Below are 26,511 nucleotides of genomic sequence, written 5' to 3'. Positions count from 1 at the left end.
GCCACTTTTAAAGAAACCTTCTCTGGATCCTGATGAACTGAAGAATTATCTCTTTGCTCCCTTTTCCAGCTAAGATCCTGGAAACTCACTTGAACTTTCATCTTAGCGCCTACCTAAAGGATCACCACCTACTTGATGGTTCTAAACAAGGGTTTAGAAGCCACCATAGTACGGAAACAGCACTGACGGCTGTCTTTAACAATATTCGGACTCAAGTGGACGCAGAGCATGCCACTCTCCTTGTTCTACTTGACCTCACCGCAGCCTTTGATAACCTGTCTCGTCACAGGCTGATTGATTGCCATAGAGAGATAGGTATCGAGGGCTCGGGCTTGGGGCTTCTTGCCTCCTTTCTCAGTGAGTGGGCACAGACGGTGAGGCTTGGTCTGTTCTACTCAGCCCCCAATCCCTTGTTGTGCGGTGTGCCTCAGGGCTCCTCCCTGAGCCCAACTCTTTTATCTATGTCGCTCCTCTTGCTAAGGATGTGAGATCCTTTGGGTTGGAGGTGCTGTCCTATGCAGACAACACCCAAATAATGGTGTCTATTATGCATAGTATAAGCGATTCGGCCCTTAATTTTAGGAACTGCATGCAGGCAGTTTCCTCTTGGATGGTGGAAAGTTTTCTGAAATTAAACGGTGAGAAGACGGAGGTTTTGATTTTTGGGAGTAAACAGGAGATCTGGTCCAGCGACTGGTGGCCGGATGCGCTTGGTGTCTGTCCTTGCCTGGTTGCCCATGGGAAAACCTTGGGGTTCTCATGGACAATTCAGTGTCACTAAGCCTTCAGGTTAGCAGGACAATCTCCAACTGCATTGGGATCATTAGGATCCTCAGAAAAATCTCCTGTTTTCTCTCCTTTGAAGCATGTAATCAGGCCGTCATTGCTCTGGTAACGCCCAGATTGGACTATTGTAATGCCCTTTATCTGGGCATTAACAAGGGTCTAGTGCGACGTCTGCAGATGGTGCAGAATGCTGCAACTAGGCTGGTGACGAAGTTACCAAAATTTCATGCAGTCATAGCCTCCATCAAGTTGCTGCATTGGTTGCTGATGACTCCCGAGGCCTATTACAGCTCAAGCCCTGAGGCGATTAAGGCTATTGTCCATCGCTACGCTCCTAGCATGCGGCTCTGGTCAGCAGATACGAATCTGCTAACTGTACAGAGATTTAAGAAGGTCAAATGGGGAGGTAGAGCTTTTTCCACTGTTGTTTCTAAGCTGTGGAACTCCCTCCCAGAAGAACTCTTGAGCCAGGCGTCTCCTTCTCTTTTTCGTAAAGCCTTAAGACCTGGCTTTTTTCACAGTCCTCTGTATAAGCATGTTTTTCTGTCTACACCCTTATGCTCCGCTTACAGCGCCTTGATGCCCTTGGGCTAAGTTTGTGCTCTACAAGTCCAATTTTCATTCATTCATTCAAAGAAATCGGCAAACAGAACCTAGGAATCAATTACCTCAAGAGTTTGACAAGAGTTAGACTGTCCTTTCTCCTAGTTGGATAGGTTTCCAGCCCTCTAGAACAGAGACAGACAATCCCTAAGATGTAATATAAATCATGGCATTCAAGCATCTCAACATAACTATTTGAAGCAGTGCTTAGTTTGTAAAACAATAAGTATCGAGGCTCAAAGCCTCCCTCAAAAGCTCACCACCAGTGCTGCCGAATGCGGAGCCAACACCCACGTCAGCCATCACCAAATGTTCCCTGTCTCCCCACTCTATCCCTGCAGGTTCTATTCCACACCTGCTCGCTCCCCCTGTGTCCGACCTCCAGTCACTCTCCTCCTCACTCCCTACACCCCTCTCTCTCACTCTGCCCCAGACCCCAAAAACCAGCGCTGGTGACCTCCACCCACAACCACCGGCCTATACCAACTACTGGAAATGGGAGTCCCGATGACAGCGCAGGACTCCAACCCAGCTCTCTCTGCCTTGCTGCTCCCGTAAAAGCAAGCAGCCTTCAATACAAACACAATCAGTGATAATCCAGTTCAAAGAGAAATTCCCCAAATAAATGCTGCCTCTCCAAAATCAAACAAGCAGCAACTGCCATACTTCAGTCTCCAGCACCCTGCAGCCACATAGGTCTCAGATAAAGGCCTCCCCCACCAGTCCAAAGCCACCTGATGAGGGACTTTGTCCTCAGGCTCCGGTGCACTGCATGGAATGGGGGAAACGAAGAACTTCCATGACTCACCTCTCCCTCGAGACGCAGCCTGCGTGAAATAATGAATCCACCCCAGCCACAGGAAACCCAGTGGAGAGACAACATGCCAAACTAGAGAACCACACTGCCAGAAGCATACCATTGAGCAACTTCGGGACAAGGGGCTGACTAGCCACAAATCTGGCTCTCATTCAAAAATGGCACCCCAGGGGGCTGCAAATGCGAAGAACGCAAAACCTGCACAATTTACCTCCCTCAGCATCTGATGACGAATGGAGAAAACACAAACACCCACCCTGTCAGACCCCAGACCTTCAGCAACCAATAGGGAGCTGCTGAAGGGCAGCCCACGCGACAGGCTACAGACATGAAGACTCCAGCCACCCCCAATCCCCATTTCTTCAAGAAGCTCTCCAACCCGTTTTGAGGGAGGGGGAAGGGACATCAACTGCAGAAACAAAGACGGCTCCTAGAGAGCGCGCCAGCCTTCCCCATTCCCAGTGAAATCCCGAAACTGGTCTACATCCAGCCACGAGTGCACGCGTGAACGAATGGGTGAGAATGAGCGGCCGAGTCGCTGAGACGACATGGGAAAAGCACAGCTGCCCAGCCCTGTGCATACACCCCCGAAAAATCACATTCACAACCCCTGCCTCACGAGTGAAATCCATAGCCTTAGCCCCAGCCTTGACAAAAAAGTCAGGTGCTGAGCACCGGAAACCACTGACACAAATTAAGCACTGATTTGAACGTTTGGAATCCACTAACAACAGTAGTCAACCATTCCCAACAACATCCCCACTTCTCTCTGTGTCGTTGTTAGTTTCATTTTCAGAATAGCAGTAATGCGTTCTGTGGACACCTTTCTCACTCTTTTCTCAATTTTATGACCCAAGTAAATAACTTCTGGAAACACTTTTTGGCCTTTCTCTGCAACATGATTCAGCAGTGTAATCATATCAAGTTAACAGGGCTCTCTTGTTTTTGATGCAACTATCATAATTTCAGTGTACTGCAGAAGCACTGAATTACAGGGCAGGTGCAGACTCTCTACGACTTTCTTCAGAATTTGGGGGAAGACAGATGGACTCTCTGTATAGCCCTGTGAAATTCGACACTGGACCATGACTCTATTAAAAATATAAATGCAAAGAGATTCTGGCTATCATCATGAAGAGGAATGGATAAAAAAGCTTGGCACAAATGTATAATAGCAAGGCACAACAACATTAAACTACAATATTATACAATGTGGCCTTGTAGTATTTTCCACTTTCCGCTCTTTTTATTTTTAATTACCGTGATCCGAGAGCTGCAAAGGCTTTCCAAGCACTTCTTTTAAAATCCCCTGCGCAACCATTTTCTCAATGAAAGGGGCCATACCCTCCACTGCTTCAGTGGTAAGCTTGTACTGAGATGTATGAGGAAATACTGCATTTGGTTTCACTTTTATCTGCACTGGTTCTGCAGGTTTATTAAGGAAATATCTGTAACTGTAAAAATCACAAAACCTCTTATTTTACTTTCTATCTTAAATAAGGAGGCAAGCCCTCTTTTGTGAGAACAGGGTACAACCTAACTCGTGACTGTTGTAATTTTAACTTGAAATCTAAATCTTTAGCCTGTGTGTGATTTACTAAACCATCCGGTGTGCAAACAGTTACCCAGTGTATGTTATATCATTAACTTGGCTTGTGTCACAAATTATGAACTGGTGATCATTTTCTAAAGGTCAAATATTTACAGGGATATTTGCTGACACCTAATTAGTGATCTATCTGTTTGATGTTCTTGTATCTTGGACTTTGTTCCCCAAGCTGGGTAGGTTGGGAACCTCCATTGGTCAAACTGTGGATACTGGGAGGCCATTCACATCACCATCGATATGTAGACCAATTTGATCTTTCTCTAGGACGGCACCTACCATTCAATCCTCCTCCACCCTCAGGCACCATTATTGTTCCTGCATTTGACTTGGTCCCTTCCAGTGTTTATGAAATTTGAAGAGAATTATTACACATTACTGAAGGATTTTGCAGAAAACTAGGATTCTGTTTAAAATTCTGCATTTTATTCTGAAAATGATAATTCATTGTTGGAGCTAAAATAATAATAATAATAATAATGTGATTTATAGAGCGCGAACAGCTACCTCACAAGGAGGTGTCCCGGCGCTGTAGGAACGTACCACAGAGGTCCAGGGGCAGGAGGGGGAGACCTATCGAGGCTGGGAAAAGAGCCACGTTTTTAGCAGCTTCTTAAAGCAGGGTTCAGAAGGGGCCTGCTGGATTGCTTGCGGTAGGGAGTTCCATAGCGCAGAAACATTTGCTGAAAAGGTGCGACCACCAAGGCGTGCCTTTTTTGCTCGTGGTACAGCCAGCAGGATGCGGTCATTCGACCGTAGTACACGATGTTGTGTATACCTAGGAAGGCGTTTTCTTAGGTAAAGAGGGCAGGAACCATGCAAAGATCTGAACGCGAGTGTCAGGGCTTTGAATTTTATTCGGTTGGCGACAGGGAGCCAATGCAGGGTTCGAAGATGCGGAGAGACCGACTGTTTGAATGGAATTTGCAGTAACAGCCTCGCAGCCGCATTTCCATTGCGGCAAGCAATACAGCAGCAAGTTTCCATTGAACTGCCTTAGATTCTGCATATTCTGCATTGAGGTCAGTGGCTACTGGAGAAGCTGACTGATGCATCTGGTTCTGTGCTGTCTGATTCATGGTCCTTTCCCTTAATGGAACCATTTGCGACTCATTTTCCACTCTTTCTGGATTAAATTTACACTCTTCATGCCAGTGACCTAGCTTCTCGCAAATATGACAAGACACAGTATTTTTCTGTTGTTAATATTAACATTAGGCATGCTTTATTTAGTGACTGGGGGCCAGATGTAGGTAAATCCGATTTACCGACTCTTAAATACCGAGTCATACCGATTCGGTATTTAAAAGTCGGTAAATTGGAAGGAGGCAGATGTAGGTAAAAAATTACTGAATCTGTAAGAGTCGGTATTTACCGAATCTGTAAATACCGAATCTGTATTTCCCATTGATTCCTATGTGCCTTGAAGCCCATAGGAATCAATGTGAAATACAGATTCAGTATTTACAGAATCGGTAAATACCGAATCCTGCATGGGTGCAGGGGGTGTCACTTTGACACCCTCTAGCACCCCAATTCTGGACTTGTGTGCCATGTTGCACACAGACATGCCCTAAGGGCATGTCTGTGTGTCACATTGCACAGGTGTGCATGCACAGATGTGCTTGCACACCTGAATTCAGTATTTTACCACCCAATAGGATTGGGTGGTAAAATACCGATTTTTAAGGGCCTGTGGCACTCTTAGGAGTGCCACCTACATGCGGTTTTTCCGAATCGGTAAATATACCGATTCAGTATTTTACTGATTCTGTAAATTTACCGATTCGGTAACTTTACAGAATCGGTAAAATATAGGCCCCCTACATCTGGAAACCCTAATACCGGTCGGTAACGGCCGAATTCGGCCATTACCGACCGGTATTAGGGCTCCTACATCTGGCCCAAAATCTCTACCTTTGCCTTGAGCAACACCTTGTGGAAAGGTTGTTCTATTTTGTACAAAGTATAAATCATTATTGTACACACCAACTCCCTACATATCTGAATTCACACCTGAAACAAAACCAGAATTAAACAGCAACTGTGAACCTTTCCTGACACCTTTCTGGAAATACTTTGTCCGAGCCACCATTAATTGTTTCTTAATCTTCTTCTGCTTTGCATCAAAACAATCATATTTTAAAATCTAATTAAGAGATTTTGGTTGCCAGCTTCTCACACTCTGATTTTGGGAGCTAATCTCTGTACATAAACCTGTCAACTCCGCTGTATAGTCTATACATTTGCATTAATCTCTCATAGTGTGCATGCATGCGCTGATTCTTTTGGCTCTTCTGTCACTCGCTTATTTTTTTTACCAGTTTATTTCTTTTTACAACATTTTAGTCTTCAGGTGTTCAATATCCAATTTATCCACCACAAAAGGAGATGGATCATGATTTGGAGAAAGCCTTAGAGATTCTTCATTTGGCAAATTCATGGCTGCCTTGCACTTCAACCACAAATCTTTAGGAATGATAATTTCAAACAACATATTCAAGTCAATCGAAAGAACCTTTGAAATTCTCTCTAATCCTGTATACCACTTGTCTAGATCTTCTCTGAGCTATAGCAAATTCGTGTAAACATCACGAGATCAGACTTTGACCCCTGCACGTGAACATATGCCCCTTCATGTACTTCTCTCAATGGATAACCTGCAACCACCCTACACTCAGACACTCAGACTTGTTTCTTTTTCTGTATCTCGTCTCTTCTGTTTTTATTTTTCCCCGTTAGTTAAACACTTTTCTCTGTCTTTTTTCATTCTACGATTCTATTTTATTTACATTCAACCTCAAGATCACATATTCCATTTCTTGTATTTTACTATCACCCATATCCATTTGATAATGTCTGCACAATTTATTCTTTCGCGAATCCACTTAAGCTCATCTGCTAATTCTTCGTGTTTCTCAAATGCATTACACGCATGTCTTGCCCTTTCTTTACCTCAGTTAGTCTTCACTATAGTTCAGTATTTTATTGTCATGAACAGTACAATTATCAATTTCTCCAAATTTGATTTTAAGTCTTAACAATATTGCTTTTTTCTGGTTCTCTTGATGCAGTACCACTGATGTACTAGTTCCTGGTCCTGGCAAAACAAAACTCAGCTCTCCGCCTCCTCTCTTCCTCCTGTACTTGCGGACTTTAATCATCATTATATGTAGGGGGTTTTGAATTCAGTAAATCATCTAAAAATCCACCCTCCTCATCTGAAACACTAAAAAGTAATTCATTCCTTTTTTCTTTGCTTTTAATTTCAGTTTTGTCATCACTCTTTGTTTTCTTTGTATCTGTTTCTTTAAAAATTGCAGGATTCATTCACACACCCACTACCATGTCCTCTGTCCATGCTTTCTTTTGCAGATGCCATTTTGCATATATTCGATGACTCTCTGCTTTTCTAACCGGAGCCTTCAACATTTTGTTACGCTCCTTCTCATTTGCCACAAATCCCATTCATTCACTGCCTAAGACTGTCCAGGTCTAGACTTTGGTTTCGGCTCATAAATAGCACTCTTTAGATACTTGGTCTTTCTCACATTAAAAGTATGATTTAAAGGAAATTGGATATGTTCATCATTCAAAGTAATCTTACACTATTGTTTGAGGAATAGACAAGTATGAAAACCGAAATGTACTAACATTTTGTGGGCAGGTGAACCTGCAGGTGGAAAATTATTTCCTTTACAAACATGAATTTGAAATGTCTTCAAAGCAGCGCCCATTTTTTCTAGTTCAGTTGAGCATCACAAGCAATTAACCAATCCCAATACAATTTCAAAATGAGACTTGAACAGCAGTTCTTCAAATTCAAAACAAAAAAATTGTCTGCCTACAGGAATACTGAAACAAGCTCACTACAAACTAGGGAAAACACTATAACAGTTTCAATCACACAAGATAAATCTTGGACCGGGGGCAATCTATCTCCGAGTCTGTGTCTATTTCCGTGCACAAAGAAATGTACAACACAACCCAAATGAGTTTAGACACAATTATTCCATTAAGGACTCCCTGGAGAAAAAAAATATTTTGACCTGCTGATGCATGCCTTCAGTAGGCAAAAACTAACTTAAATAATTATATCTCAAGATCTTGGATTTCTTTAAATACATTAACTAAAAAACAATAATCATATCAAACCACAAAAATGTAATAAACACAATTCAAAATAATTTCATTTTCATGTAAAACATTATGCAAATTTCAACTCCAACCGCCTGTGCAACCAAAAGCAATCAAAGATAACTCCATAATTCACACATGTCTCAAATCAACAGTACATTAAACCACACACGGCATGCAAGACAGCTCTATTTATGCTAACGTAATGCAACTTCAGTTACTGCTGCAACTTGACTGGTACATCAGAGTGAGCCATGCAACATCAGGGTCTGTGAGTAGGCAGATATTTTAAGCATTCGAGATAAGGAAAGTTCCCTAACAGTTTGTGAAGGGTACAAAATCAAACTGCAGAATTGCACTGAAATTATCAAGTTTGTTTTTCCAGCCAATTTCGCAAACAGCTACCAAAAACTGATGAAAAGTACCTTTGACATGGAGATTTAAACAGATTATGGGAACTGAAAAGCAAGACAACTGTGAACCAATGGGCAGCCTTCCTAACTTTTCATGAGGAAGCCTCCAAGCATAAACAAGAGTCTAAGATGTGGGTGTTGCCACTTTTTGCATCTAAAGGACTGATTTAAACACATTTAAACCCAGAAAAACATAGGACTATCTACACAAGGAAACCTTTATAAGACAAAGTTCAAAGTAGAAACCATGAAGATGTAGTTTAATTTATATAATTAATGCAGAAGACAAAAGGTAATACTCAGAACCGGTAACACTAACAGTCTAGCACAAGACAGAATGGAAATCAAAGAGCATTCGTTCTAAGGCAGCTCAGTTAACAGAAATGCAGTTACATGAAAACTCATTCATTCAATAAACTTTATTTCGGTTAGTTTTAACCATAAAAGTACATGCAATATACGTTTTCACTTTTCCACAGTTCATTTGTAATATTAAAATACATCGTATGCAATCAGAGGGGCGAAGACAAATTATTTAAGACAATAACATTTTAAATAATTTAAAAAATGTTAGTTAAAAAGTTAAAATAGCATTTGTTGGTCCAAAATATTTATCGCGTCTCAACAGGTTGAACATAAAATGGCGTGTCATTTAAGTGATTTCCTTCGTATAGACCACATAGAAAACAGAAATTTTGTGATAGCAAACACTATCAAAGAGTTCATGTCGGACTTTAAGATCCTAAAGAAAACTTGGTAGTCCCTTATGCCCAGATTGTTACATAATTGTATTATCCACTTTCTTCGTATGTGTGAATAGGCTGGACAGAACAGAGTAACATGAAAACTATCTAATTTGTGATCAAAGAAAGGCTTGGCATAAAGTCTGCCTTTCAGGAGAGCAGAGGAATTCTCATGGCTCCTCTCCAAAATGGTGAGTTTTATACACTTTTACATAGAAAAACTGTATAGTCTCTGTAGTCTGAAATGGATGTTAAATTGAATTACCCAATAATAGGACAGAAAGCGCATCACATGGCAGTATGACTTTTACTCTACATCTATCTAATAACCCTGTATTATGCCCTATATCAGAAACAATAACACATTTGAAAATATAAACGGCCTCTCCGTTCGGCTAAAGGAAGTGCCTTCAGTTTGTATAGAAATGTAAATTGGTCCTCTCCAGGAGCAACATGAACAGTAAGTAATACATTTAAAGGTATTACAGTGCTTTCAAGACCATAGAATTAACTACATTTTGGACATTTTATTGAAAAGCTGAAGCCGCATCTGAAGCTTCTCAGTGCACAAACAGGGAAAAGACAATACGTTACATGCTGTGCTGCTCATACGCCTTCAAAATGTCCAATTCGAAAAGAAGACAATGCCTAGTTTAGGCAACTCAACATTTTCGTAATATTAAACACAGTTCAAGCAACTCTTCAGTGTTAATTAAAATGCAAAATTAATAATTGTTGAATCTGCTTCCACAGCGGCATTAAAGAAACCCAATTAGAGACTGAAATACCAAATAAGTCACTTGAGGGATAGGGTTGGGCTGTGTACCCCTCCAGCTCTGCCTTATTTATTTCCCAAGATCATGTCAGAGAAATCACTTAGCAGCAGAAAAGAACGACGGCATGGTATATGCTTTGAGTTTCCCCAACCTATGATCAGTACAGTTTTAAGATTGCTCAAAGATAATAATTGCTCATAATAGATCCTTCTGTTTCAGCAAACATAGTATCTGCATGGTAAATGCCGCATATAAGGGAACAGCAGGGGATAAGCAGTGAAGCACAAGGTGATGATGTTTCATGTGCAAGACAAGCGCCTGACTCCACAACATCACACTCCTCTCGCTCAGCACCTTACTGTTCTTGTGTTCTACATTGGAGTGGTAGGACACACCACACTGCTGTACTGTGACTCGGGATAGTCTCTGGTGTATAGTTGAATGAAGGAGGAGAGCTTAAAAGTAGATCTGGGCGGTTAACTTCACTCCGTTCGAGGAGTTTGCAGAGTTTTCTGCACTCCACACTCTGCAGAGCTCGCGGGGTGCAGAATACTCTGCTCTGCGTAGCGCAGAAGCGTTTTTTTTCCCCCATTCGCGGTCCCCAACGGTAAAATGGCGAGCACGAACTGCAGCTTGGTTAGAATTTCTACCCAAGTGGCAGGAAAATCCGCGCGAACGCCAGTTCACACCTCACTCTGCCACTTGCTGAACTCCACAGAGTTATTTTGTCACTTGAGCTCCGCGAACCCCGCCCAGGCCTGCTTGAAAGAAACCCCTGAAATGTCTAACAGACCTCTTCATCTAACAACTCTGGATTGTCGGCCATGTCGCTGTCCCTACCCTTTTGCCCCCTGGTGACCTAGTAAATATCAAATGCCATTTTCAAAGATTTGTGATAATCCTTCTGCAATTTCAGCAAGAATTACAAACTGTATTTGTATGTTATACACCTAATTGGGGATATGTGAATCAATTGTTGCATCTTACTGTGTTAAGTGAAGTCAAAGATCATTTGTTGGAAAATATAACTTAGCCTGGACAGACCCCTGGTGACGCAGCCGCTCTCACTGCTGCAAATGAAGCATAAGTAAATATTGTTATGGATGTATTACTGGTCAAGACTGACTGAACCAAAATTAATAACTGCAAGCATAATAATGGATAAGCATGTGCTGATTGTCTTGATGGCGGAAAGATGACTGAATGCTATTCTTGTATTGCCTGGGCTGTAGAGAATGCAGAGAAAGCTGCTGCACAAGATGTAGGAAAAAGCTTTGCGCCATCAGTATTGGGTGACACACCAAGGGTCTTGCTGAATTACTTTCTGTCGCTAATCACTGCGTTTCTGTGCAAGAGAAGGAGGAATCAAAGAAATCTAGATTGATCTCTTTTCAAATGAAATTTTTCTGATTGCCAAAGGGACGGACGGGTGAGGAGTGGTGAGACAGAGAAAACAGGGTGGACAGAGAGGTGGGAGGTTGTAGTGCAGTCATGGGGAGGGGGCGAGGAGATTTGGCTCTATTTTGTGGGTCCTCTTGTTTGAGTTGTGGGCAGTTGTTATATTAGAGATTGCCTTAACATACTCCCCTAGAGAACTACCACCAACCCAAACAACTTGACTCAGCCCAGCTCATAAATTAAATGCCACACATTTTAGACAGCCTGAGAGGAACTGACAAGGAATCCCCAGAAGCCAATTTTTAATTCCCCAATGGCATGGAAATTCCACTGCAGTACCACTATGGTCAGCGTTTGAAGGCAGGAGTGGGCTCTTGTGCTGTTTTTAGCTTCACAAGTCTCACCCCTGCAGATGCTGAACCGCCGTTCAACATTCCGAGTTGTGCTCTTCCCTTGAGGGGATGTTCAGCCGCTGCAGGCTTCCAGGATGGCCTTCTGTACCGCTATCTAGCATCACTGCATCTCTCCTTGGAGCTTGGCACTAGCAGCCTCCTTTCATTGGGAGCACAGACTCAAGGTGACCTTGCTTCTTACAGTGTTGCAATACTCCACCTCTTCACCGCTGTGCAGCCACCGTGGCTGCTTCTCCGAGTCACCAGGGCTGGGCAGAGCCATCCTTCTTCCCATCTGCAGACTCCAGTTCTCTTGGTATGGCTGTGCCGCCATCTTGATCTCATCCCTGTTTTTTTATAACGAAATCCTATCAGGTCAATTGAGAATGTTTTATTAGTGAAATATTTGTCTCACAAACTTTACCCTATGGAAAGAAATTGTGAATACTGTCTTACAGCTAAAGACTGACATTTGGCGCATTTTGAACGTCCACGTGGCACTATGTTCAGGACCCTCTGGTTACTCCATGTCAACAGGCCCATAATCCCTTAGTCCAAAGTGTTGCTGTAACAGTGTAATGCCATACACTGTAACCTTGCTTCACACCAGTGGAACATACTGCAGTAAATACCAGCTCACAAAGCTAAGATGGGCACATTTTGTTTCCAGGATCGTGTAGTTCTGCAGTATTTTGTATAATACAGTGGTAACTTTATCGTAGGACTGTATGTAGCCTCTCATCCAGAGGCTATCTCCGTGTCACCATCTCCTTTGCCGGGCTTGAAGTGCCATATGCCTTAGCCATAAAACGACATGTTCAAAGTCTGCCTTATAGATCATAGTGTTTAAACTTCCAGAATTTTCCCGTACGTATCAAATGGAACTCTAGTGAGGTTTCACCTCATTGTAGTTCTTTTCTCGCACCGTTTCCTGTGATTACACTAATAGTGAACAAGCCAGATAAGTATATTTACACATTTTTCCACAGATCATTTTTGCCATATCCTACATGTGAAATTTAAACAATCCTTAACCTAACCGTTTTAGTTTGATATGTTGACATTCTAAATGTACATTTTGCAAGGCTCTCAGAAACTTGCCCATTGAAGGCCTATCATTACGCTTTTGATGACGTTTTGGGTTAACCAAATGCATTTGGCATTTTTTTGTTATTGAACTAGGTAAAGTGAATATTTAGATACCAGATAAATTGAATATTTGTGACACATTAATGAAAAGCGAGTTTTGCTCCGTGGTGCCCATGAAGCAGTGAGTTATTTGCCACTGAGAACTGTTTTTATTTTGTTTGCAAAAGTGTTTTTTCCTCTACGGACCTTCTATAATAAATCGTTGTACATATTAAAACACACTTACGATTAAAGTTTCTTTAACATTGTGCTGTAAACACTTTAGTAAAATTATACCACTAGATATTCTTTTAAAAAGAGTACAGCTATTTTACTCGCTGTTCTTTGGTTCTGACACATTGTATTTTTATTTTAAAGGATGTTTGTGAAGAAGCCTTAAGGGTCGGCCCACAAGTTGGTCTCCATCTGGACGGTGTCGTTTTTGGAGCTGAAGATTTCCGTGCCAGCATAGGTTTTCATAAACATTATTTTACCTTTCGCTTTGTTTTTCTGTAATGTTCTTGGCCTTTAATATTAGCAATGAAAATGTTTCACAATTTAGCTTCCATGTTGTCATTCATGAATGTTAGCAGGATCTCTAAGAAACCCTGTCCTAAAAAAATGAAGGATTTCTCTCACATCCCGAATCTTTCAGATTCACACCTTGATCATTCAGGTGTCAAAATCCCGCTCACACAGTAACCTGTGTAACTCGATGGATTTAGGAGAGTCTGCCTGCAGATCTGGCAGAACATTCTTAGGGGCGTTTGCAGTGTTGGGGCTCAAATGCTTTTCAGAATCCTCTTGCGGAAATACAAAACGCACACTTATTGCTGATACAATTTGGTTCAGTGAATTAAACGCTCATTGCTGACAGTCAGCTATAGTCCCATATATTTTAACTCCAGTTAGAGCAACTCAGCTTTCCATCCATCCAAGGTCGGTAATTGGAGTACCACAGAGTATATATTATTACTCCAGGACGATAAAGAACATGTGCCTGATGTTTCATGAAGTTGCTATAGCACTAAAGTAGGATCGATTTGATTGGCAGTTGTGCCTTAGAGCTGGTCCTCTCTCTACAGGAACTTTCAAAGATACATCGCCCACAAGTCCCACAAACCTCTTTAAATGCAAAAACTGCAACAAGGAATCCGTGCAGGACCACCATCAACTAGGGACTTACATGAAAGGAAAAAAAGAATTCCACATGTTTCGACATTGCAAGGTAAAGTCTGTCTTAGCCCTTTTCCATTTTGTAGGGTTCACACAGGAAGTCTACAATAGACGTAGTGTCTATGGACAGTGCCTCAGAAGATGTAAGGGGATTTAGTTCAGACATGGTGTGGCACACCTCTCTTAGCTTAAGCAAAAATTACATGACAAAATTCTTCTAAGATAGTGAATACCCATATCATCTTATGCTAATGGGTCAATGACAGCTGACAACTTGTCCACTCACTCAAGTATGTTTCAGAGAATGTATATTACTGAGTCGAGTATGACATAGCCATTGTACCTAAAAAAAACTGTATTCTCCTGAGATGAGAATTCGTTTTCTTTGTACAAGTTACAGGGACCTTCAAGTACTATCTGATGAATTAAAATTCACAATTGAGTCTGGTCAACAAAACAATGCTTTCAATAAATGTGAAGCATATTAGGCTCTGCAAGAACGACAGAAAATTGTTATTTTTACATAATAAAGATGTATTAAAGGTTAAAAGTTTACAGAAGGCAAAATCAGATTAGTATTGATTATTCAAAGTATGAATGCATCACAAAACGTTAAGATCACATCAAACCAAAATCATATAAGAAAGAGGATGAACCAGTATAAGGTCACCTCAAAAGGAAAGGACATAAGAAAGCCATTCTCTCACTTGGGAGATTACTGTAAAGGCCAGATGCGTCAACAAACCATTTTGCGATTTCCTAATTGGAAATCCTTATGATTCGCAATTAGAAAATTGCAAAACGTATTGCACGAAAGTGTGTTTAACACTTTCTGCGATTCCTAGGGGATCGCAAATGACCTATCTCATGAATATTAATGAGGTAGGTCGCAATTTGCGGCCCCCTAGGAATCACAAAAATCACAGGGATGGTGGCCTGCTGAGTTCAGCAGACCAGCATGTCCGTGATTGCTTTTTAATAAAGCAATTTTTTTTTTGTAAAGCAGCCCCTTTTCCTTAAAGGAAAACGGGCTGCTTTACAAAAGAGAAAATGAAAACTTTTCCTTTCATTTTTTAAGAGCAGGCAGTGTTCATTGGGACCACTGCCTGCTCTTAAGAAATGCATTTACAGACATTAACAAAATGTTTACTGAAGTAGGTGGTAAAATTTAAATGTTTTGCGCTAGCATTTCGGTCGCAAAACATTCATGCATAACGATGCGATTCGGTATTAGGAAGGGACGTCCTAAACATGCCCCTTCCTAATAGCAAATCGCAAACCCATTTTGCGATTCGGTAACAGGTTACCGAATCGCACAATAAAGGTTTCCTGCATCAGAAGAGCATTTTTTTGCATTCTCAAACGGCCGATTCTGAGAATTCCCTAAATCTTCTATTCTGCTCTGCTATATGCAGCATCAAGAAACAGACTGCTCTGAAATCTGAAAGGATCTGAGTTGCTTAGTCAGCTTTGCACCATATTAAATTGCACAATTTTAACATTTGCTACACCTACAAATAGTTCGCATGACACTATCCATTCAGGTTAAAGCGGAATGATACAATTATGTGCTTGTTTGCTTCTCAGGACTCTTCATAGTACAGCTTCTTTTAGGGTCCTTCAACCCTAAATTCCCTGTACTGGTTACTGTACTCTGCAGGTGTCTTTGTGTGTGTACTATTCATTAAAATATTCCATGATTTTCACAAAGAAAGAAAACATTTCAAATTGCAATGAAAGCAAAAGTACATTGCATTCAATAATGAGGATTCCAGCTTCACTGAGAAAATATTTTTTTCACGCCACAAAGCAAGATGGCAACCAAAGTTAGCCATTTTAAAATGCAGGCCTTCATTAGCTATTAGTAAATCTAAATATGAATATTCATAGTAATATTTGCATGTTCATGTGTTAATTGTATTTACTGCAAAACTTTTACAATGACAACCTCACCCATTGCATCTCGACATTTAGGCTCTTACACTCATTATCAGTCAGTATTAAACCTAGATTCTCAGGCCACTGTAACCTTTTTTTTTCACTTGAAGGATTTGTTAAGGGAGTTAATTTATAGAAATCTTTACAAGCATGGTGTGTCTTTTGCTGGGGTAGGTGGGACTGTTGAAAAGCCAACTCAAGAACCTATACTCACAATGCTTCTAACCCCAGCCATATGACCATATGACTCAATCAATCAATCAAAACAACTTTATTCGGTTTTACGAAGAGAAAACCATAAAAGTTACAAAACAATCACATCTCATTTAAAACTTGATACATTATTATTATTATTATTCTGAGTTTTGTATAGCGCCTGGTCACCGATAGGCATCCCAGCGCTTCCAGAAAATAACACTACTGAAAGAATGAAGGGATTAAACAGAGAACAAAAAAGTTTTTAATAGTTTACGGAACCGAAGCAGACTAGCTTCCGATCGCAGCTGTAGGGGCAATGAGTTCCACAAGGAAGCCACATTTATTGAGAATCATTAAAAATACAGTTAGAAACAAGTACATCTCATTTAAACCTTGATACATTAAAGTAACAATCCATATCAATAAATATGGAGCAGATGGATCTATATAAGAAAAAGTAACATTTACCAGGTGTACAAACAAGAGGTGCCCTCTCCTGTTAAAATAACTAAAATTCCAGGCAAGCCCTTGTTCTTACTGTGGATTTTAAGTAGCCAACAATAAAAAAAATACAGTCTGGCTTCAACAGTTGCAGGTACAGAAGTGCTGGGTGGACTTGGCTAAAATTCAACCTCTTTAAAATAGGAAATAAAAAATGTCTCTGTGGTACCTCGTAAAATTTAAAGAGTAACATAAAGTGTAGCAGGTCCTGTGGAGACACACCGTCGCAGCCACAGGGTGCTAACACCTGTCCTCTGCTGCATCCTTTTGGAGCGGCAAGTAACAAATGAAAAAGATCCACGCGAAACCTGGACAATAAAAACTGCTCATATGTGGACAGAGAACCCAAGAGGTAACGCTCTGTTGATGGGTTGGTTTTTAGCGCCAAAAATCTGCGGACGCTGGGTTTTCGCAGTTCCAACTCATCTCTGTCTAACTTCCTAATACAGATAAAGGCTTTCTTGACAAACTCCACATCCTTTTTAGGTCGAGGACCGTAGGCTGTGCTTGCGCAGTCTCGGTCAGAGATTTAATGTTTTCTAGTAGGGGGCTTGAACCCGCCTCTCTTTTCCATTGGCTGGCTTCCTAAACGGAGGCCAGCCATTGGAGAGAGGGGCGTCACTCGGTTCAAGCCCCGTCTTTTTCGGATTCGGGGGCGTGTTTTTTGCGTTCTTTCTATCTGTGACGTCATCCATCACTCAGCAAAACACACGCCCCCGATTCCGAAAATTTCGGAGCTTTGCGGCAGCCATTTTTTGTTGTTGTTGTTGTCAGGAACAGTCCCTCTTTCTTTTAACCTATCCCACGTTTCTCCTTTCTCTTCTGCACCATTTCCATTCCCTTCACCATGACCACTTTCCCCTCCGCTCACCCTCGTCTTTGTTTCCCGCCCTCACCACAGGACCCTCTCTTCCTTTTCCTCTAAATAACCGTTTCCCCCTCCCCCCACTCTCCTCTGCACACGTTTAGATCTCCTCCCTTTCCCTCACCCTCCCTCCTCATTACCTGTTTTTTATTCCCTCCCGTGCCCTGCCCCCGCCGGGTTCTGCCCTCGTGTCTCCCACCCGTCAAGTCTAATGCTTAGCTGTGCCCCAGGACAGCATGGCACATGCCCCGGAGCCCGTGGCGCTGCAGCCCTGGGACTCGGGATACCGGCGGCTGCCGGAAGACATGTACCGCCCTGTTTCGGTTTCTAGAGCCCCCCAGGGACTTCGTCGTCTGGTCCCTCTTCAGCGCCATTTTTCTCAACTACTTCTGCTGCCTGGGCTTCAAGGCCCTCGTCTTCTCGATCAAGGTAAGAGAATGAAATGACCCCTCTGGACAAAATACAACCGCAGCACACCCCAGAGTACATATAAAGTTACTTGAAGAGTCCGGGTCATATGGAGCTCCATGTTCCAAAAGATTACACTACAATAACATAACAGACATAAACATGCTTGTATTTTCGTGGCATTGCTTCCTTTACTCGTTGTAGGGGAATTATATTATGTTAGATCTCTTTTCGGGATTTACAACAGCTATGCTACAGCAGCAGGCTTAAATTGCCATTTTCTTCACGTGACACTGCCAAGGGGCTTCGTGTGGCGTAATACAAACAGAAGCAACGAAATCGCATTGTTTCATATGTTTCCTGTCACAACGGAGTCACCACGGTAAAGTGTGTCTTTGTATTAGTTGGCACTTGCCTTAAACAATGAAGTCATTTGTGCCTTTCAGCCACTCCTAGCTTTCAGCCCAAAGCGCTCTGCATGTTGGGACATGTAGTTCCACACGTGTAATGGAAATAGTGGCGCTACCACCCCCAGAATGCTGTTGCCTGCCTAAGAGTGAATTGGTGATTCCCTTGTAGGTAGAAGCACAAGGGTAGAAGCATTTTTTAAGAATTAAAATCTCTTTGAACAGCACAGGGCGCCGTGCTCCAGGTTGTCTATAATTGGGCACACAGAGTTTGTTTCTCCCTTGCTTCGTTCCTACGGTAAAGCGCTCTGATACCTGCAGGTCTAGCCAGCGCTATACAAGGGTGAATGCCAATGTCGAGGAGCCCCCTCACTGTGCTTGCTTCCCTGCCTCCTGGCTGTGCCTGCTTCCCTGCACCCTGGCTGTGCTTGCTCCCCTGCCCCCTGGCTGCGCTTGCTCCCCTGCCCCCTGGCTGTGCTTGCTTCCCTGCCCCCTGGCTGTGCTTGCTTCACTGCCCCCTGGCTGTGCTTGCTTCCCTGCCCCCTGGCTGTGCTTGCTTCCCTGCCCCCTGGTTGTGCATGCTTCCCTGCCCCCTGTCTGTGCTTGCTCCCCTGCCCCTTTGCTGTGCTTGCTTCCTTGCTCCCTCGCTGTGCTTGCTTTCTTGCCCCCTCGCTTTGCTTGCTTCCCTGCCCCCTCGCTGTGCTTGCTCCCCTGCCCCCTGGCTGTGCTTGCTCCCCTGCTCCCTGGCTTTGCTTGTTCCCCTGCCCCCTGGTTCCCCTGCCCCCTCGCTGTACTTGCTTCCCTGCACCCTCACTGTGCTTGCTTCCCTGCACCCTCGCTGTGCTTGCTTCCCTGCACCCTCGCTGTGCTTCCTCCCCTGCCTCCTGGCTGTGCTTGCTCCCCTGACCCCTGGCTGTGCTTGCTCCCCTGCCCCCTGGCTGTGCTTGCTCCCCTGCCCCCTGGCTGTGCTTGCTCCCCTGCCCCCTCGCTGTGCTTGCTCCCCTGCCCCCTCGCTGTGCTTGCTCTCCTGTGTGTGTATGTGGCTCTGGGTATGTGTGTGGCTCTAGGTGTGTGTGTGGCTCTGGGTGTGTGTGTGGGCTCTGGGTGTGTGTGGGCTCTGGGTGTGTGTGGGCTCTGTGTGTGTGGGGGGCTCTGTGCGTGTGTGGGGCTCTGTGTGTGGGGGGCTCTGTGTGTGTGTGAGGCTCTGTGTGTGTGTGTGAGGCTATGTGTGTGTGTGGGGGGCTCTGTGTGTGTGTGAGGCTCTGTGTGTGTGAAGCTCTGTGTGTGTGGGGCTCTGTGTGTGTATGTGTGTGGGGGGGGTTCTGTGTGTGTGGTGGGCTCTGTAAGTGTGTGGGGCTCTGTATGTGTGTGTGTGGGGGGGGGCTCTGTGTGTGTGTGGTGCTCTGTGTGTGGGGGGGGCTCTGTGTGTGTGTGGGGCTCTGTGTGTGTGGGGGGCTCTGTGTGTGGGGGGCTGTGTGTGTGGGGGGGGGCTCTGTGTGTGTGGGGGCTCTGTGTGTGTGGGGGGGGGGCTCTGTGTGTGTGGGGGGGGCTCTGTGTGTGTGGGGGGGGCTCTGTGAGTGTGTGGGGCTCTGTGTGTGTGTCTGTGGCTCTGTGTTTGTGTCTGTGGCTCTGTGTGTGTGAGAGGCTCTGTGTGTGTGTGAAGCTCTGTGTGTGTGGGGCTCTGTGTGTGTCTGTGTGTGGGGGGGTTCTGTGTGTGTGGTGGGCTCTGTAAGTGTGTGGGGCTCTGTATTTGTGTGTGTGGGGGGGGCTCTGTGTGTGTGTGGGGGTGTGGTGCTCTGTGTGTGTGGGTGTGGTGCTCTGTGTGTGGGGGGGGCTCTGTGTGTGTGTGGGGCTCTGTGTGTGTGGGGGGCTCTGTGTGTGGGGGGCTGTGTGTGTGTGGGGGGGGCTCTGTGTGTGTGGGGGCTCTGTGTGTGTGGGGGGGGCTCTGTGTGTGTGTGTGGGGGGGGGGGCTCTGTGTGTGGGGGTGGCTCTGTGAGTGTGTGGGGCTCTGTGTGTGTGTCTGTGGCTCTGTGTTTGTGTCTGTGGCTCTGTGTGTGTGTCTGTGGCTCTGTGTGAGTGGCTCTGCATGTGTGTGTGGGTTGCTTTGTGTGTGTGGCTCTGTGTGGGTGTAAATGCAATAGGTCATGCATTTGCGAGCGATTAAGCTATTGGCATTGTAAATGACAATGCCATTTATTTAACGATTAAGCTATTGGCAATGTAAATGACAATGCCATTTATTTATGATTTTAAAAAAAAAATGTCATGAGCAATGCCAATAGCTCTACCTTTAATAATGCCGAGACCTTGCATTGTAAATGCTCGTTTACAATGATGTCAGGATTTTAAAAAAGTTCAGGCCGACCCAACTCTGCAAAGCAACCCCTTGTAAGTCAGCCATGGAATCCGGGACATATGGTTGAGGCTCACACAATCAGTTCTAATCTGCTGGCTGAGAGCTAGTTCTTTATTCAGCCAGCACTTGAGCCAAAACACTAGAGGGCGCAGAGCTAGGGTGTCTTATGAGAAAGGTACCCCCAATTACTCATGGACTGCCAAGTTTGACGATCCGTTTGGCACACCCAGCAGACGTTTAGAAAATTATTCTCGACCACCTGTAATACATCTGTGGTGGTGTATCCTCAGATTTCACTGCTGCAGCAGGCAGTTGCTACACCTTTAGCCTGGTAAATTTTCAACATGGCTGCGATTGGCACTTGCCCATCTTTGCAGCAAAGTTAAAAATGGCAGAAGTTATTCTGGAGAACTCCCCCTTTTTCTTCTGAATAAGGGGCCCCACTTCAGGCGGTTGTCCAATAAGACCCCCAGGTATGAAATCACTGTTGCCAAAGGGACCTTCTCTGGACCTACTGTGAAAGGGTACATTTTCATCTGCCGTTGCCCTACCTGCAAAATATAGGATTTAGCATTATTGATTGCCAGATCTCGCGACCCCATGAATTTTAAAAAGGTGTCTAACAAAGTTTGGAGTCCCCTGGCGGTTCTGGCTATGAGGACGGCATCATCCGCATACAGTAGGACCGGGAGACCCCGTCGCCATACATGCGGGAAGTCTGCCCCTGTGCCCACCAAGGCTCCGTCAAGCTAATTTATATAAAAATTAAACAGAAAAGGGGCCAAAATGCAGCCTTGCCGTACCCCTCTTTTGATTTTCGAATCCCTAGACACCCGGAGATCTTGGGCATATCTAACATTTGCCTTGTTGTCCCTATGTATATCCACTAGGAAGTTCACGATGTTATCTTGCACCCCCATGGCCCTCAAGGACTGCCACAGCTTGGCTCGATTAACGCTGTCAAACGTGGATGAAAGGTCCGTGAAGGCCAGGTAGATTGTGCCTGGGCGAGCCATCATGTATTTACTGAGAATCAGGTAAAGATTTAGACATTGGGCCACTGTCGACCGCCCTGAGCGAAACCCATATTGAATGGTGGAGATTATGTTATGTGCCTCTGCCCAGGAAGATTATCTTTCCAATAGTACTCCTCCCACCACTTTTACTACTGAATCTATAAGGGAGATCGCCCTATAGCAGAAAGGGCTGTTGCGATCCCCCTTTTTGAACACTAGCACAATAGTTGAAGTAGCCCAGGATTCTGGGCAACTATCCCTGACAGCAGCATTAAGAACTGCCACAAAAATACATGCAATATACTCCACGATCTTCACTTTACAGGCACTTTGGTCAATTTTGTCTGTCAAGAGACGCCCTCTCCAAAATTCACTGTTAATACTCCGCTTCAGACCACCCAACACTTTTTTAGCCATCATCGCTCACAATCTGCATCTTGGGATTTTTTCTCAGTAACTATAGGACGAACACTGCGTGCTCCCTGGCATGCGGTACAAACACATTGGCCCGTCCTTTTCACCTTCACGTCCTTTTTACCTTCACGTGCACTACAGTGCAAGTTTCCAGTGTACACCGGCGTAATTTTGACTCCTGGCATATACATATATTCTCATACACATTGGCCTACTGTCAATGTGCCTATCGATTATATTTTTTTCTTCCGTTTTAAACAAGCTTCTTGAGCACACACAGCTCGTCACGTCACTTTCCCATTCTCGTGCTGCTACACTATGCCCACATTGTGGCTCTCCCACTCGTTATTTCCTTTATCCGTATGCGTATCACACACCTCCTATTTTGAGCCGTCCTGATTCCCCTCACTTTCAATCACTGTACTGTTCACCGTCCTGCACATGTGTTATATGTGCTCTCATTGTTTTTCTCCCCAACGGGGATGCTGCTTACATACCATCACTTTGTATGCATACACAAATTGCACTATATAAACTGTTATATTAATGCTATGATGTATCTTCACAGCCCTGATGAGTCACAGGTATCGCCCTGTTAATGGAACACGTTTCGGCTGGCGTTTGTAAAATCTTTAAGAAAAGAACTACATAAAGCTAACATGCTGGTATTACCACATCACCGGTGTCAATCGCTTTTGTCTTTGTCTACTGTATTATCAGAACTATTGACCATACGTGTGCCCAGTACTTGTTGTATATTTGTATGGTGCCAAGGCCTCTCTCGCCTGGCGTCTGTAGAGGTTTTAGGGTTCTCCCCTCTATACTGGCAGCACCGTCCTATCATTATACAATCTTATCCATCACCCCCTACTATAAACCGCACTGCTTGAGTGCCCCTTTCCGGCATACCTCAAAACCCACAGCTGACCGCAAACTAGTATCTCTCGCAGGTCTGGCAGCTTAGCAGCACTCATATCAGTAATACTCTTGCTCCAGGTGATGGATAGAGACAAGGAGGCATCGTAACTCTGTGACAATCTAGAAAAAGGCAGACCACCTGCAGGTCCCTCAACTAGCAGCAATCCCTTACGCAAAGAAACACTGAAGGATAAATTCATCAAACTTGAAAGGCTTGGGGGTGTGGCTAGCAGCAGATGGAAATGGCTGTGTAGCTGCTGAGCTCCATGTGAGAGGCACCCTTTCTCGTCTATCCGATCATATATCCGCACAGTAAGAAGGCCCCCAGGGCGAGAGCTACAGTCCGGGACAGAGCGGCACTTCCTGACGGAGTCGAGAGGCGCTCCGAAACGGTGGGTTGTGGGTGACAAGCGTCGGACCCGTTGGGCCTTACCAGAAACACCAATCCGCGGCCTGTCGCATTCCTGAGGCCGGGCGGAAGTGCAGGCGAGCCTGCTGCTGCGGCAGCAGAAGTGCCCCCTAATCCGACCGTGACGCGAACGGCCGGTCACAGGCCCACCGCCGAAGTGGGGCTAGCTGCAGCGATGAGCCACGGGAAGACACAGCGGCCTGGTGCGCACCCTCTGAGATCGGAAGACTCTACTGGCGGATGCGTGAGTGTCACCGGCTCCTCCCTGATGCACAGTATTCCCCCCGGGCGGCGAAATAACACAGATGAGGGCCAAGAATATTCCTGCAATACTTGCCGGCCCTGCCCCACTCCGACCGCAACAACACCGGCGCATTGAATAGTAGCGGTAAGCAGGAGGCGCCAGGGAGAGCAGAGAGTGTGCTGCCATAACGGGCAAAGAACCCCCATCCGGCGAAGCAGTGCACCAGTGGCGGCCGCGGCGGCGGCCATCCATCTCTCAGACACCGCCTCAAGAGTCACATCTGGACATACGTGGGGCAGCGACGGACTTGCAGATCCTCCTGACACCTCTGCTCGAAAATTGGGGAGAGGAGCATAACTGCACACGCCAGAGGTGCAGACACGAACTGAGCACTGACGACAGGAGGTCTGAACATTAACGAGTCCAGTGGCCCACACAAGGTGACACCGCCTAACAACTGGCAACAGATGCAACATCATATCCTGAGAGCCCCCCACCGCTTGGCCCTAGCTATCTCTACATACTGTATACTGGGTAGACTCAACGCCATTGTTACCTACGTTGGCGTCATCATCTCTGCCCTGACCTGTGACGCACCCTCAGAAATGCGTGGGCACTCACCAACTGCTGCGGGTAGCCCGCTGGTGTGACCGCCACACCGTGCCATCCCTCTTACCAACGTGAGCTGGTCGTTCCTCCTCCCCCACACCAACCTTACAGGGACAAACCTTTGGGGAGAGATACCAGGGCTGGAAGGGGCCCAAGAAACCACGCTGCGCAGGCCAAGCTGGACAAGTATGCCTATGAGAAGAGCAATTCTCAACCTCCAGAGGGCCGTCCGTCCACAGTGAAGTCACCTGACGGAGAGGGGACGAAAAAAGTCACATTGGAAGATATAATGAAGGCATTAGCGGCGGTCCAGACGACGGTTGGTACGATTTCAACGGACGTGTCTTTACTAAGGGCGGACTTCCACAAAATGACGGAGCTAATCAAAGAAGTCGAAATTGTTACGAAATCGCTGGTGAAAGACACGTCAGAACTCGAGACGGATAACAAACTTTTAAAAGAGAAGCTGGACGATCAGGAAGGACGCTCACTGCGCAATAACGTGCAAATTCTTGGTCTTCCTGAATCGGGGGGGACCCAGGCTATGGACTTATACATAGAGGACTTAATCAAAACCAAACTGCAACCAAAAGGACTATCACACTTCTTTTCAGTGGAGAGAGCCCATAGGGTCCCGGGAGGCAGGTTTAAACCGGGGGCGCCCCCTCGGCCGGTCCTGGCTAGGTTGTTCTATTTCCGCGACAGAGACACGATCCTACAAGCGGCAAGAACATCGCAGCCAATCCGCGTTCACAACTCCACCCTCGCATTCTTTCCAGACTACACGGCAGAGGTAGCCCGCCGTAGGAGAAGCTTCATGGGAGTCAAAAAAGAATTAAAGGCGCAAGAGTTGCCCTACTCCATGCTATTCCCAGCCCAGCTGCGAGTCGTGGTTGACAGTAAGACATGGTTCTTCGACTCGCCAGAATCGGCGCATGATTGGCTACAGGGATGGAGTCAGGTGGGAGCACGAGCCGCGCCAATGGAAAACACCGCCAACAACAAGAGGAAGAACAAGCTGGATCTCAAGAGCAGGGGCTGGACGAACGACACCGTTCACCTGGACCGGAGACGGAAGTAAATGGACCGGAACAAGAACTTTAACCTCTTGACATTAACTGACAGTAATGCAGTGCCAATCAGTATCAGTGACCTAGCTCTGAACGCTGGACTGGGGCAGCCCGGGGGAGCCAGTACTGGCTGCCATCTCTGCGGTTCTTACACCCCGACAAGCAAGTACAATGGTTTGGAATGGGGTAAAGCACTCTGCTAAGTTGGGGTGGCGGGCGGTTCTAAGTCTGTTAAGCAGGGAGGCAGGGAGGGGGGTAGGTTGGGATGGGAAAGTTTTGCATTGTTTATGTTTGAATGTTTTGGCAAGAATTGACAACAGGCACATACAGAACACACAACAGATTAACAGCTGCAACACAATTAAAGTAGACGAGGCAGGCACAGTAGGTCCGCAATTACACCATCAACGTTTTAGGATCATCACACGACATCGATTCCGTGACGTTTGGTAGGCCCTCCCTAACGGGCGGTCAACAGGACAACATCCCTAAAAGCACGACACAAACGGGCCCGGTACCACCCTTAAGAATACTGACATGGAATGAAAGAGGTTTGGGGGATAAAATAAAAAGAGGTCTTGTATTACAAGCCTTGAAGAGGCACAGCCTAACTGTAGTCCTCCTACAGGAGACCTACCTAACAGGGAGGGCAAGACAGGCACTAGACAGACGAGGATACAAAATGGCGGCACACGCTGAGTTCACTTCCGGCTCAAGAGAGACGGGAGTCCTCATCAAAAAGACATTGTCATTTATACTGCTACAGATTAAGACAGACGACCAAGGTCGCTTCGCAGTGATACAAGGTCAATGGGAAGGGAAACTTCTGAACATAGTCTCGGTGTACATCCCTCCGGCTTTGCATTCAGTGGCACTGCCGGCACTAGGGGCATTCCTCTTGACCCTCCCAGAGGGAGACCTCATTCTGGGAGGAGACTTTAACACCATCATAAACGCTGCAATGGACAGATTTCCGGCACAGCCACAAGCATCAAGTCCCTCACGTTTCCAGGGCTTTCTAGAAGCAATGGGCCTTGTAGACGTCTGGCGCCGCACTCACCCAACGACAAACCAATACACATACCACTCCACAGTGCACAATAGCCTGTCACGAATAGATTACTTTCTGATGGGAGGTTCTGGACTACAAAGTGTTGACGAGGTGGAAATTAAGCCCAGGGGC

General features: G+C 45.2%; 1 protein-coding gene across 1 annotated transcript in view; it reads left to right on the top strand.

Moving 5' to 3' along the window:
- The window catches only part of CLYBL (citramalyl-CoA lyase), a 2,598,854-nt gene that overhangs the window by 2,259,733 nt on the left and 312,610 nt on the right, over positions 1-26,511 (top strand). Inside the window, exon 7 of the mRNA XM_086934376.1 lies at positions 13,178-13,271. Within this exon, the coding sequence (XP_086790502.1) occupies positions 13,178-13,271 (94 nt within the window). The remainder of the gene's footprint in view (positions 1-13,177; positions 13,272-26,511) is intronic.

Source organism: Lissotriton vulgaris, chromosome 8 (assembly GCF_964263255.1).
Source record: "Lissotriton vulgaris chromosome 8, aLisVul1.2, whole genome shotgun sequence".
Taxonomy (NCBI): domain Eukaryota; kingdom Metazoa; phylum Chordata; class Amphibia; order Caudata; family Salamandridae; genus Lissotriton; species Lissotriton vulgaris.
Note: the sequence above shows the minus strand (reverse complement) of the source record. Positions and strands in the feature narration are given on the sequence as shown.